Genomic DNA, 14,375 nt, shown 5'->3' with positions numbered 1-14,375 from the left:
ATCATCATACCTGTTATTATTATTCTAACCCTATTGAGCAGCATTTCACATCTACCAGCTTGATGCAGTTATTGCAAGCAAGAGATATGCAACCGAATATTAAATGTTATTTACATTTTATTTACATTAAGGGTATCTCTTTAAAATAAGGTGGTCTGCCACCAAAGGTGCCATGCCAGTTACTTATAAACTAGACTTAAATATCAGGAAATAAAAGCTGATAATCTAATCTGAGGTCTCAAATTCATACTCATATTCAAAAGCCTTCAGTTCATAGCAAAAACACAAAAACTAGAATTAGATTATAGGTCATAAGATTAGATCTCCATTGTTCCATTAAAATAAAGCAATATCTAACATTTGCCAACTAAATAAACATTTAATTAAATATACCTATTTCTTAGTTAATTTGACAGTATTTAAATATGGTTATCTAATTAATAATGCATTAAAAAATATGAAATGTTCAAATGTCGAAAACATGACTGGCAACCTATTGTTCAAATAAAGCTTCCAGTAAAAATAATCCTCCTTCCTACTTTTTAAAGCAAACAGAGAACTGTCAAATAAAAGGAAAAATCTGTGTGAAATCCATAATGTTATTTATAACGAAGCACATTATAACTATTTTAAGTAACATGTTTGTATAGTATATTATAAAATATGCTCCCAGGTTATCTGCATCTGCATCCTGAAACTACCCCAGTAGTTCTACACACAAAAATAAAAACCCCTGTAACAGATATAATGCACATCATCACATTACTGAAGCCATTAGATGTAAATTCAGTGTACAACATCGACACAATGCTCAGGAGAGGGTTGTGGATACGCCACTTTAAATGTATGCTATTTTACAGTTTTCTATAAAAACAAGCTCATAAAAAGGAACAGTGAAAATGGAAGTTGGCAGTACATAAACTGCTGGCGAAACACAATTTCTGGTAAAGCTGACAAACGTCAAGGTGCCTTAAACAACAGCGTTCTACTTTTTCTCAGGGTTTTACACTTCAAGTTATAGTCTTCACTTCTGGCTGAAAGAAACAAGCTCTAATTCCATTAAATGACTTGTGCCATATTGATTATTGCTACTCAGCTGCCGTGACAAAATGGCAAAACTGCCCAATCATAAAAAACATTATATGACAGATATGAGAAAATTCTTAGTGTGGCTCAATAATAACCTTGTAACTGTTCCCTAGGGCTCAGGAGAGTCCTGGTGCATGTGAAGTGTTCAACATATAGAAAGGCTATAGCATGTCAAGTGGCATCCCTTATAACAAAATGCAAAGTATTGAGTATTTACAGTATAAGTTTATAATTGGAATTAATTGATGAGCAGCATCCTCATCAGTCTTTGTCTCATCACCTGAGATAAAAGTTACAGCATTATTTATATTTGTATTACAAGCTCCTCATCACTTCCTCTTCACTTGATGTATCTATGTTCATACCAACAGTGGTATAGAAATAATTGTTAAATTTCCCGTTATTAATGTTTTCATTAAGTGCTTAAAATATTTAGCACCTTTGTCCACTAGCATCTGTACAGAAGGTGTAAGCAATCGTCTTTGTTTTCTTGATGATCTAACTGTGCAGGGGCATCATGGGTATTCTTAGAGTCAATTGTTTACAAATGGAATTGATTAGACTTTTATCTAAAGCGTCAAACAAAACAAAACAAAACTCCTTATCTCTGTCTTGCTCTGTAAGGTTATCTAATAAACACAACACTTGCTCTAGATGCACAGATACAACTTCATTAGCCAAAACTCCTCTTCCACACCCAATGGCCTGAGCAAGTGTGCTTCACCACACACAAAGAACAAGATAAATCACATTTATTGACTAAATAGAAAGTGATACAGATCATGTGCTGCTTAATGTAAGCACTCACGCTCTATTCATTTATTTATTTTCAACTTTTTAAAACACAGCGCTGCCAGTCAGCATGCCGTCATAATAGCCACAGGAACGTGAACCATTCAAGTACTCAATTACATGCTGTTGAGGCCATTTTGTAGTCAGCGATTTCATGCCTGTGGGGTTGTAACAACCTCTAAAACCACTCACGCAATGATCCAGCCATTCAGCATATAGAGAGCCTATTAATGGGCTCAAGCTTTTCCAAATCCATATAGCTAGCTATAAAAGTGTCTGGTGGTGTTCTTCCATTACTTGCAGCCTTATTAACTACTTTGTTACATGCATTTGCGAGATTCAATATTTAATTCTACTCTGATGGTTCTAACTGAAATTACTTGTTGCTGTGTATGGAAGTTTTTAGATTGCAGCAACTAATGCACTTACAAAGGAACATTCCGCCATAACGAATATCCTGGCACCTTAATCATAACAAACTCTGTGTAGAAAAATAACATTTTAACATATTACATGGTAGAAAATATCTTAAATATAGTCAATTTTATCTATAAGATTATGTTAAAACAAACATAAACCTATTTCTGTACATTTCAGCTTGAAATTTCCTTTGCTTCTTTTGGTGGCTTTGCTTCTTTCTTAAAACAAATGCATAAAGTAAGCAAAATTATCTGCCCACAGAATAAGATAATAAAATAAGATTTTTTCTACTTGCTCAGATATCAATTCTGCAGTGCTGTCAAAAAAAAAAAAATCATTTTCAAAAAGATGTTGCACTGCTTCATATCAATGTTGTAATCATACAGTTCTAAAAATATGTAGTTCGGGGGAATAATCTTTTTTTGTTTTTATCATATATCAAGTGTATACAGTAATCAGCATAAATAATAACACTTAAGTAAAGAAGGATTAAAATGGTTAAGAAAAATATCTTTGGGTGTAATTTGCTAAATGGAAATATGATCGATATCTAACTGATTACTGCAGTATTTATTTTTTCTTAGAAAAGAAAAAGACTTCTAGAGCCTTCTCTTAATCGTATAGCATTTCAGTGGGGTTTAGGTCAGGAGACTGTCGAAAGCTTACTTCTGTGGTTACTGGTCCTTTTTCTGTGAGTTTGGATGTATGTTTTATTGTCCTGCTGGAAAAACCATTCACGAGTCAGTATCTTCTTGGCAGAGGCAGCCATATTTTTATTTAAAATCTCCTGGTACTATGCTGCCATTGTACCCTAACAAGGTTCCTACCAAATTCAAAAGAACTCACAACATCCATACTTAACAGTGGGGATTTGTTTCTTTTTTTGTATAACCATATTTGAGAGCTATCTGTTGAGGAAAGTTCAAGTTTTTTTTACACATTTTACCATCTAAATTGACTCCTCCCAGGTGCACCCTCGAAACTCCAGCTTGGTTTACTTTCAGTACACTTTGTTGGCAAGGAAATGGCATATTTGGGACCATAAAAATGTTTCCCCGTGGATTCTGCAAAACGAAATCCGTGACCTTTTTTGGGGGGTAAATTTTATCTTCCTACAGTCCTTCTTATTGTGCCTTTGAACAATAAAATTCTTCCAAACAAGTTCTTATCAATCCATGTGTTTTAAATTTCTTAATTATGGCTCATCACCGAATACAGACATTTTCTGATTCATAACTTTCAACAGATCATTTCACTGTGTGTCTCAAATCGTCTACATATTGATGAATGAATAAGAAAAAGTGGCCTCCGGAACACATTATATTTATAAATGTGTAAAATAGCAGTCGTGGCCTAATGGTTAGAGAGTCTGATTTGGAACCCAAAGGTTTTGGGTTCGAGTCTCTTTTTTTAAAAATAGATGGCTGCTTAAGAGATATGCTGCTATAACACCAAGCACATCACAATTAATTGTCTCACACTTATTGTCAGTCACTGTAATTTTATCTTACTAAATTCATTTATCCGTTTCTTTACAACAATATTACTACATTATAGTGGATGTAAGTTCTTTAGAGCTGTGCATTTATGCATTGTTAATAAATCCCAGTCTACAGTTTGGGCACATTAAAAAAAAAGCTGCAGACATGCACTAGCCAGAAATAGCTGATTTACTTCAGTTAAAGGGCTAGCTTAAAATATCTCCATTTCAGATCTCCACATATACTATATCCCTATAAATATCCCAAGGGCTCTGCACTTGCATTATTAAAACGGAATAAATGGCACATTGGTTTCCCCTTACGCTTCAATGCCAAAGAACAAGTCTTAACACCTTGTTTATAATTTCGTGGGAGGAGGTTTGCCTTGCATGAAGGGGAGGAAAAGAGCCAAGAAAAACAACAAAGACAAGTGAACAAAGAAGTGATGAAGGAGGAGAGACTGTACCAACTGAAAATAGAAAGTAAGGACAGAAAGTGTATCAGGATGGATAGGGGCACGGCAGATGAAGAACAGGTCAGAAGGAAGACGCTTTAAAGGACAGGAAAGGACAGGACAGGATTCATTTACTGTAAGTTTACAGTAGATGGTACAAAGGACTAGAAATACTAAGTGGACAACAAAACCTGTATGATTATTATATTTTATATAATATATAATTTCATTACATTTTTGTATACAGTCATGTAGATACAAGGCAATGGCTTGAGATATTAAAAAAAAAACAACAACAACATGAAAATAGGGGAAAATGTGATCAAAGTTAGTTTGCAAATTTCAAACACTGCTGATATCCTGGGATTTTCACACATCAGTCTGTAGAGTTTACACAGAACTGCACATATAGATTTCAATACCTATTCAGTAGGCAGCAGTTCTGCCTTTCTAATGAAATAGATCAGAGAAGAATGGCCGGACTGATTCTATCTGACAGGAAGTACCATTTCTTACAATTGTGGTGAGCAGAAAAGCATTTCAGAATGCACAACATGTCAAACCTTGAAATGGCTGGGCAACACCAGTGGAATATCACATCAGGTTCAAGGCCTGTTAGCCAAGAACAAAAATCAGAGCTACAGTGAGAACCTAAAGTGGACAGTTTGAAAAAGACCCCTCACCTATGTGTTCAGTTTCAGTGGCTATCCATTAAACTCTGAGCAGATGTGCAGTTAACAACCATGCTATGGTCAGAGTTACTGAGGTCACATTTTCCCACAAACATTATGATATTTGTGACCTGTGTGCACTTGTGATCTGTATTTATGACATTTATTATGGATTGTGTTGCTGCCACATGATTGGTTGATTTCATAATTGCATGAGATTAATTAATTCATTCATTTTCTACCGCTTATCCGAACATCTCGGGTCACAGAGAGCCTGTGTCTATCTCAGGCCTCATCGGGCATCAAGGCAGGATTGACGGAGTGCCAACCCATCGCAGGGCACACACACACTCTCATTCACTCATGCAATCACACACTACTGACAATTTTCCAGAGATGCCAATCAACCTACCATGCATGTCTTTGGACTGGGGGAGGAAACCGGAGTGCCCAGAGGAAACCCCCGAGGCACGGGGAGAACATGCAAACTCCACACACAAGGCGGAGACGGGACTCAAACCCCCAACCCTGGAGATGTGAGGCAAACGTGCTAACCACTAAGCCACCGTGCCCCCTATGAGATTAATTGCAACTGCTTAATTAACTTCTTAAACTAATCACTGTTCAATCACTGAAATCATCAACAAATAGAAGATTAGAAACAAAAAAAACCTTCAATGTACAGAACAACTAAACGCAATTGTATTGTCACTTTAACTGAAGGCAGTTGGAAGCAATGCTATAAGGTGGCTTGTGGCAATGCTGTTATATCTTCAGCCAAATCATTTCCCAGCACACAGCTTCTCAACTGCTATGACAAATCCACCTTAGTAAATCCTACTTCCAAACAAAGCAGACGTTAAACTTCATATTGGAGTCACTAGTCACGTCAAAGGTTATTTTCAATAACAGGCTGTCCCTTCTTTAATTTCCTGAGGTACACATGGATTTAACACAGCATTCCAAACTCACCAGATGGAAGTCGATACAAGTTGAGTTGTTCTCACACACGTTGCTAATGCAGTCGTCGATGTCCTTCTCACAGCTCACTCCAGCATAACCCGGGTTACAAAGGCAGTAAAAGCCATCCACGACTGCAGGAGGAAAAGAAGAAGCAAACAATCCCTTTTCAGAGAGGCTGGTAGCTGGCCTAGACAGAATAAATGACTTTTGGGCAAATAAGCAATGAAATCATGTGAACTTCATCATTTGCCCTGAGTGCAGCCTCATCTCTCAAGATTTAGAAGGAGTGTGGTGAAAAATAAAAGCTCTTTCTTATAAAACTCTGCACAGCCACTACAGGGGTTAGATGGGGCTTTAACTAGAGAAAATCCCAAACTGATTATTGCGATTTGAGTGTGCAAAACAACCCGCCCAACTGAAAAATGGCACACAAAAGGGCATATAGCATGTACTGTATTCTAGTAGTCTTTTGAGAAATGAAGTCACTGACCATCGTTACTTCCAGTCTAGCGCTTTTATACATGAACTTTAAAATGCAAAATATCTAATTACATGTTATGTACAAGTTTTTTGTAGTTGTGTTCTTTACCAGCTGTACACAAACGAATGCTGTGCTCAGGCTTCACAGAATTTATCAGAGGCCCAATAACACAATTATCCAGCCTTTAATCGCCACACACAAGTGGATCTTTCAGCTTCACACATCTTGACAGCCATATACAGGCAGAACTGGTGACACAGGTAATTGTGGGATTCTTCTAGGAGCAAATTTATTGCAAACCCAATGCCTGTGTCCCAGGATTCTTCATTATGCCTGAGATTTAGCGCATAATCTGTGCTGTCACTCTGGCTCGGCACGTGTAGCTGCTATTGCACTAATTAACTGCTCAGGGTCCTGGGTGGCAGCCACCATTACTCACAGCAGCTGCCGCCAAGAAACCCCTCTTTGTCCCATTGCACCCTCTTCCCATGCGCGCGCGCGCACACACACACACACACACACACACACACACACACACACACACACACACACACACACACACACACACACACACACACACAGACAGACAAGAACTGATGCAAAGGAAATGCTAACCAAGAGTTTATCCATACATCATTTATCTTTCTTGGTTTTGCTCCAAAAAAAAAAAAATAAAAATAATGTATTGAAGATAAAGTAAAAAACTTTCTTTGTGTTATGCTGAAATGATCGACAACCTGCAGATTTGGGACTGCAGTATGCATGAAAGCATGAATCAGTGGTTATAAAACATAGACTGTCAGCTGTAATGTTTTCTCTTTATTATGTATTACAATTAATTTACATCTGAGGAATGCAGGAGCCCTATATTTATATGTCCCCTCCAAAGTAATTGGACAAACAGGAGCTCAGTGCTTTGGCTACAGTAACGAGGAAGGCAATTATTATCTCACAACTAACGACAGTAAAAAAAAAAAAAAAAAAAAAAAAAAAAAAATTAAATATGAGTGATTCATGTACACTGGCAATTAAAAGTTTGTGAACATGTGGAGATATATTTTTAACTTTTTATTACAGTTTAGCCATTACTGCCATTTAAAAAAGCGATTATAAGACTGAAAGGATTTAAAGAGTTGTCTATTAAACCTTGTCTACCTAAACCTTTAAATTAATGGACTTATTCATTGTCCATGGGACTTTAAATGAGTGCTTTAGTAAAAATGAGTACACAGTGTAAGATTATAACAGTAAGATTATAAGTGTACATTTAGATTTGTCTTAAAATATGTAATGAGATGATGTTAGTATCAGTTATACTGTAGGACAAATGCCAAATGAGAGTGATCCAAATTAACCTCTACAGTTCTGCAAAAGATCTCATCTTGGTTAAACTTCAACATTCAGCTTAAAACATTGGAACATAAAATGGGATTCTATTATAGTTTAGAAAAATTTCTAAAAGGAAGAAAAACAACACAGAGCCTCAGGCTTTGATCGCAATAACTCTCATTTATCATCAATTATTCAAATTACAGTGCACTACTCCCTAATTGATCTGTTTTCGTATCCAGGTTAACATACATGAGTGCACCTGAGCTAATATAATTGCGCAGTCACGTTGCATGGAGAATCTTTATTCTCATGACACTACTTAATGAATGTTAATAAAGCTTTTGAGAAAAGCGTGGACTTGGAGCACCATCAATTGGTCTAATAGGCCTAACAAATCCTGTATCAGAATAGACATGGCCTGACCATTACTGCTTATAACACAGGACTAGAAATAATCGCATCAGAATTGCCATCCTACACGATGAAACAAAAAATACAATATTTTAATTTCATTGAAGCTTCAAGACAAAGATTATAGTTAGAATTTTCAGGTTTCGGAAAACTTCCCTTACCAATTATTCACAACAAAACTAACAAAGAAATAAATTAGCAAAAACAAACAAAAAAGGTATTCTATTTCCTATCTCCTATCTTGTGAGACGAAACAAATTAACAGTGGTGTACATGCATTTCAGTTAAAGTTACACTTGCAACAGTGCACAAGGAAGCAAATCTCTGCTGGGTTTCCAAAGAAGAATTTGAAATTAATTCAATTTAAAAATATAAATGTGCTGTTCACTGTGTCTACACTTCATAATTTTTTAGAAAATCAAACAGGCTTTGATATATTAAAAAAGACCATCCGCATGTCAGGTTTAAATCCAAAAAGAAACACAGATAGGATTTTTTTTTAAAGGCCTTTTCTATGTTTCTATTATACAGACGTAGATCCAAAGTTGTGTTAAAAATGAAAAGTACACTAATATGTAATGTCTGTATTTGAACTGTTACTAAATCATGCAGTTTGTTACTAAATCAAGTTGTCATACAGTTTAGTTGATCACTTGTCTTACACTATTTTATATATTTTACTAGTTTTTATTACACTTAGGTTGTGTAGTCCCTTGTAGAGAGACAATGTACTGTATTGTACGTTCTGTCTCACTGTAGAGTAATGCATTCAGAATGTTTGTTGTTTTGAGTGGAAAATGTTTGCTGGTATGAAACAATTATTTGTCATATACTTGTTAACTTGTTACTCTTTAACTTGGATCTGTTTAAATAAACTACAATTTTCTGAAATTTCAGATTATGCCAAGCTTTTAATGCTAATTGAGCCTAATTCTTAAACTTTTTTTTCTTAAACCTCTTCTTCTTCTTCTTCTTCTTCTTCTTCTTCTTCTTCTTCTTCTTCTTCTTTAGAATAGGGCAATGATATTATCATATTAAAAGTATCCAAACTGTGACTAACCGTGCACAAAGAGGAAAGCATGCACATTTGTTCACGAATGCTTGTAAAAGTCATTGCATATGCAGAGAACATTTTTGCACTCGTCGAAGTTATTACTGAATGAAAGAAAATATGTCTCTATGATATCCAGCATTACTGTATTTACTCTATCCACATGAGTGAATGAGTGTTTGTCCATGTTTTCATTTGTAGAGGTTTCAATTTTTTAGTATTATACTGAAACATTTTGACCATATAGTATATAGTATTAGCAGATCACACTTGCACAGAGAAAGCAAACTCAATAACAGGGTTGTGTTTCCTGTGGACTTGGATTATTCCTGTGGATCATTTTCAATTGCTGCAGTGGGGAGTTCTGAGTGATATATTTCTTTCTCCTTACATCCATTGCTCCCATAAATATAATTGGCAATAGAAACAGAGATTTTTTTTTTAATGTTGTGTCTATTGCTGCTGAAGACTCATCACGAAAGGAGAGATCCTTCATTCTTATGATACTTAGGTGCTCGCCAAATGATCAGCCGATGCTCTCTTGATTTCTCTGTAAATTGCTGGTTGCAGGTGATATAAGAAAAAAGAATTCTATATGGTTTAGGCCCACTTATCATTTTAGAGGGAAGGGCCACAGCAGATAAAGTAATTCTGACCAGACACCTTGGTTTCTCAGGATTATAACGATTCCATTCACAGAGATTCAGGGGTCAGTGAATGATTTCATAAGAATATATTTATATTTTATATAAATCATATTCTACAGCTTTTATAGGCAGCAGATATCACCAGTGACTACAGGAAAAAATATACATTATGGTATAAAGAAGCAATGCTGGGGCTGATTTCGTAGGTCAAATGCCTCTACATTCAGGGGTATATTCATTAAACCCACAGAATGAAGCTTCTCCAAGATTTGATCTCCATCTGGTCTGATATTTTCTTCCTATTTAACTGACATCATGTCATCATCATTGACTGATAAGGTGCAAGTGAAAGACAGCCTTATACAGTATAAATACAGTACTGAACTCAACAAATGTACACTATATGCTCATTAGCATTTTCCTCCACAAAATGAGTGACAAAAGTGGGGACAATAAACACACACAGTCTAAACTACAAACTATACAAAAAGATAACAGATAACAGAAATGAAATCTTAGTCTATTTAAAACCAGTAGAGCGTTACAGATTTGAATCACACACACACACACACACACACACACACACACACACACACACACACACACACACACACACACACACACACACACACACACACACACACACACAAAGAAAACAATTAAATCTTAAATACAACTGCATTTGGTCTTTCAGTGTCTGATCAATATCCCCAAATAATTTTTGTTATGCCATTGAGGAGACCTTCTGATATAATGAATTGCTCAATATTAATAATAAGCTTAATATCAAATTATTGATTTTACAAACATGAGATACGGTTAACAATAAAAACAATGTACACAAAAGACCTGTTCATACCAATGCCAAAGAACTAGAAAATGGCTATGCTTCAGTGCTTCAGGCTTATTCCAGAATATTCTGTAGACAGATGAGACAAAAAAAGGGCAGAAATGGACCATTCTGTGTATAAAGGAAAAAAGGCATTGCTCAGTGCAGTGGGGCTACATTACTGCCACAGGCACTGGAAAACTTTGAGGAAATAATCATTGAGAATGTCCCAAAACACTCAAGAGAAAAAGGAGAGAGGCAAATTGATGTGTTTGAACGTCCAAGTCAGAGACCCATGACCTGAAGACAACTATTGATGAGCAACATGCAAAAGTCCTTGAAATATTGATTAGTTTAAATGGCTTTGTGGAAAGAAATGTTTTAAAGTGCCTACATATACACATTGTAACAGCTAATGACAAAATTCTACTCACTGCTTATTAAACTTGAAGAGCATTTATTACTATTCTTACATTGTTTACATTGTTTATACATACTCATTTATATTTCAACTTGCACATTTCGATCTGAATTTGCACATCTATACTTCAATTTGCACATTTATATTTCAATTTGAAAAACATTTTTTTCCACTGTACATACAATTGTCTATTATATATGTATTAATTTCTTATCATTGCCATTTTGTTTACACTTTGGAGCTCCTGTACTACAACAAATTCCTCGTATAGTATGTGAAAACATACTTAGCAATAAAGACCTTTCTGATTCTGATGTCATAAATTGAACAAACTGAATGCAAATGAATTAATATACTGAAGTTCCATCAGTTTCATCTTCTAACATGGAAATGGGCTCTATGTTTTATCTTCACTGGTCAGTGTCATCCAATAGGCTTTATTTTATCATGACTATGTGTAGAAAAAGATGTAGGGAAAATAAATGAATGGATAACTAATTCATGAATGAGCTTGGAATTTCCACACTTAATTTTACTTGCAAAGTTTAGGCCTAGTTCTACAAGCAAAACTGGACCTGAAAAACAGACCTTTTCAGTCTCAAACTATGACTCAATGACACATTTGCCTGTTATTCCTTCCCCCATGAGTAGGACTGACTAACACAGAATTGTTCTCACTTTAAAATGTTAACAGGTCACCAGAGGACCTGTACCTGGTAGGGGAGAGCTAGAAGGCACATTTTGTCCCTGTTGGACTGAGACACACACAATCGTCTTCGTTGGCATGAGAATTGGAGCTGGATGGATGTTTTTTATTTTCTATACGGAGAAAGCTTTGTTCAAATACCATGTATTCAAGAAGAAGCAGAGGGTGTGATATCTAACACCACAACATGCTGGATGCAAATAAATCCACAGCAACTATCTATAGTTCATTTCCACAATCCTCCAGCTGCTCTCCCAACTTCTTATACTCACAGCACAGCACATTTCTTTCAGGACAACATTGAGGAAAGAGGTCAGAAGGAATGCATGAAACTCATCTATCTTGTGCTTTCAAGATATTAAATAATGAAATCACCATATTCCCTAGATTTGAAACAGCAACTTGTTGCAAAAGTAGTGGGAACTATAAGTAGAAATACACTATATACTGTAGCTAAAAGTCTGTGGACACTTGAAAATCACATTCATACTGTATGTGCATTCTGAACATCACATTCCAGATTCAGTCCTTTTATAACTTTATAATAACCTTCATTGTCCTAGAAAGGCTTTCAACCATAAAGTATGGTTGTGGGGAGTAGTCCATTCAGACACAATTATTGAGTCTTAATTGAATTATTGGTTTAATCAATTTTTTCAAAATGTCATCCATTATAAACATACAGACTACAGCATTTAAATGTTGATTCATCTGACTTTCAGACCACAACAAAATGTGGAGAGCAAAGAAGTGGTACAGTAGCAAAGGCAAGTATGTCATACACACTATAATGCCAAACGTTTTGGGATGTCTGCGTTTGGATAAATTTCAATGACAACCCATTCTTAGTCTGTAGGGTTTAATATGGAGTTGGCCCATCATTTGCAGCAAATGGGAGGGCATTCCACAAGGTTTAAGAGTGCGTTTATGGGACATTTTGACCATTCATCTAGCATATTTGTGAGGTCAGGCAACAATGTTGGATGAGAAGACCTGGCTTGCAGTATCCGCTCTAATTCAAGCCAAAGGTGTTTACCGGGTTGAGGTCAGGACTCTCAGTCCAGTTAATTTCCTCCACATCAAACTCGCTCATTCATGTGTTCACAGACCTTGCTTCGTGCACTGGTGAGCAGTCATGTTGAAAAAGAAAGGAGACATCCCCAAACTGTTAACACAAAGTTGGGAACATGAAATTGTCTTGGTATGCTGATGTATTAAGTGTTCCTTTCACTGGAACTAAGGGGTCAATCCAAAACCCCAAAGAACAACCCCACACCACACTCCACCCTGTACCAAACTTTACACTTAGCACCATGCATGTACAGTCCTCCTGTCAACCGCCATGCCCAAACTCGTCCATCGGATTGACAGAGAAGTGTTATCACTCCGGAGAACACATCTTCACTGTTCTGGAATGCATTTGTGGTGTGCTATGCACCCTGATGTAAGGCTTGGAGGTAAATGCTTGGCCTTGTAAACCCATTCCACGAAGCATTCTACGAACTGTTCTTGAGCTAATCTGATGGCCACACAAGGTTTGGAGGTCAGTAGCTATAGACTCTGCAGAAAGTTGCTGACTTTCTGCGTATTGTGTGTCTCAGCATGCACTGACCCCGCTCTGTTTACAGTTGCTTTAACTTTTGTTACAATACCACTAACAGTTGACTATGGAATATTTAGTAGTAAGAAAATATATTATATAATTATGTATATTATATTATTATATATTATATATATATATATATATATATATATATATAGCTTAGTTGGTGCTTTGGCTGTTAGTGAAGGAGTGTGTTGTCTAAGTGTGTTGTCTACGTCATTTCTGCTCAGAATTGTGACTAAAGTCTATGTATAATCATATGAATGCATGATCCGTTGAGTGATTTTATTTGCATGTACAACAAATATGATGTATATATCATGTATAATTTTGCATTAATCTCCAATGCCTCTTTCCTCTAAGAGAACAGCTGGACAATACATGCAAATAAAATCACTCTATGGATCATGCATTCATATGATTATACATACACTTTAGTCACAATTCTGAGCAGTCAGAAATGACGTAGTAGCCATATTGTCATAAAAGCTTCTTATGACTTGACTTTATTTGACTTGACTCTAAGCAGTTTGACCTTTTACTGCTCTAATAAAGATGGCATTTCTACCCATAGAACTGTCACTCAGTTGTTGTTTTTTTCTTTTTTGCACCATTGTGGATAAACTTTACAGTAGGTGCATGTGTGTTTAAACCCAAGCTCCACCATGCTGCTGCTGCTGGCCCCCTGAGAAACCATTAACCCTCAAATGCTCAGTTGTTTAACTGAGAACAATAATTGTTTAGTTGTATCAAATGTATGCTTCACTGGATAAGCAGTTGTTCCACATGGCCAGCAAGCAAGGGGTAAAATACTTAAACCAAAATAGGAAAATAAAGGGAAATTTTCAAAATGAGCCTTGTGTATACCATATGGCAGTAACACAGACTGTTGTCATTTTTTCATGTTCAGTGACCAACGAAATTTTTCTCATGATAAATGTGTTTTATATGCAGTTTTATAAAAACTGTGGTTGATGTCATTTTGCAAATGTTGAACCTCATGTATGTGCACATGAATTCCAAC

At 36.0% G+C, this 14,375-nt stretch overlaps 1 protein-coding gene across 1 annotated transcript in view; it reads right to left on the bottom strand.

Annotated features, from left to right (window-relative positions):
* Positions 1-14,375, bottom strand: part of eys (eyes shut homolog) — a 243,598-nt gene that overhangs the window by 150,941 nt on the left and 78,282 nt on the right. Inside the window, 1 exon segment of the mRNA XM_047816667.1 lies at positions 5,880-6,001. Within this exon segment, the coding sequence (XP_047672623.1) occupies positions 5,880-6,001 (122 nt within the window).

This window comes from Tachysurus fulvidraco, chromosome 7, assembly GCF_022655615.1.
Source record: "Tachysurus fulvidraco isolate hzauxx_2018 chromosome 7, HZAU_PFXX_2.0, whole genome shotgun sequence".
Lineage (NCBI taxonomy): Eukaryota > Metazoa > Chordata > Actinopteri > Siluriformes > Bagridae > Tachysurus > Tachysurus fulvidraco.
Note: the sequence above shows the minus strand (reverse complement) of the source record. Positions and strands in the feature narration are given on the sequence as shown.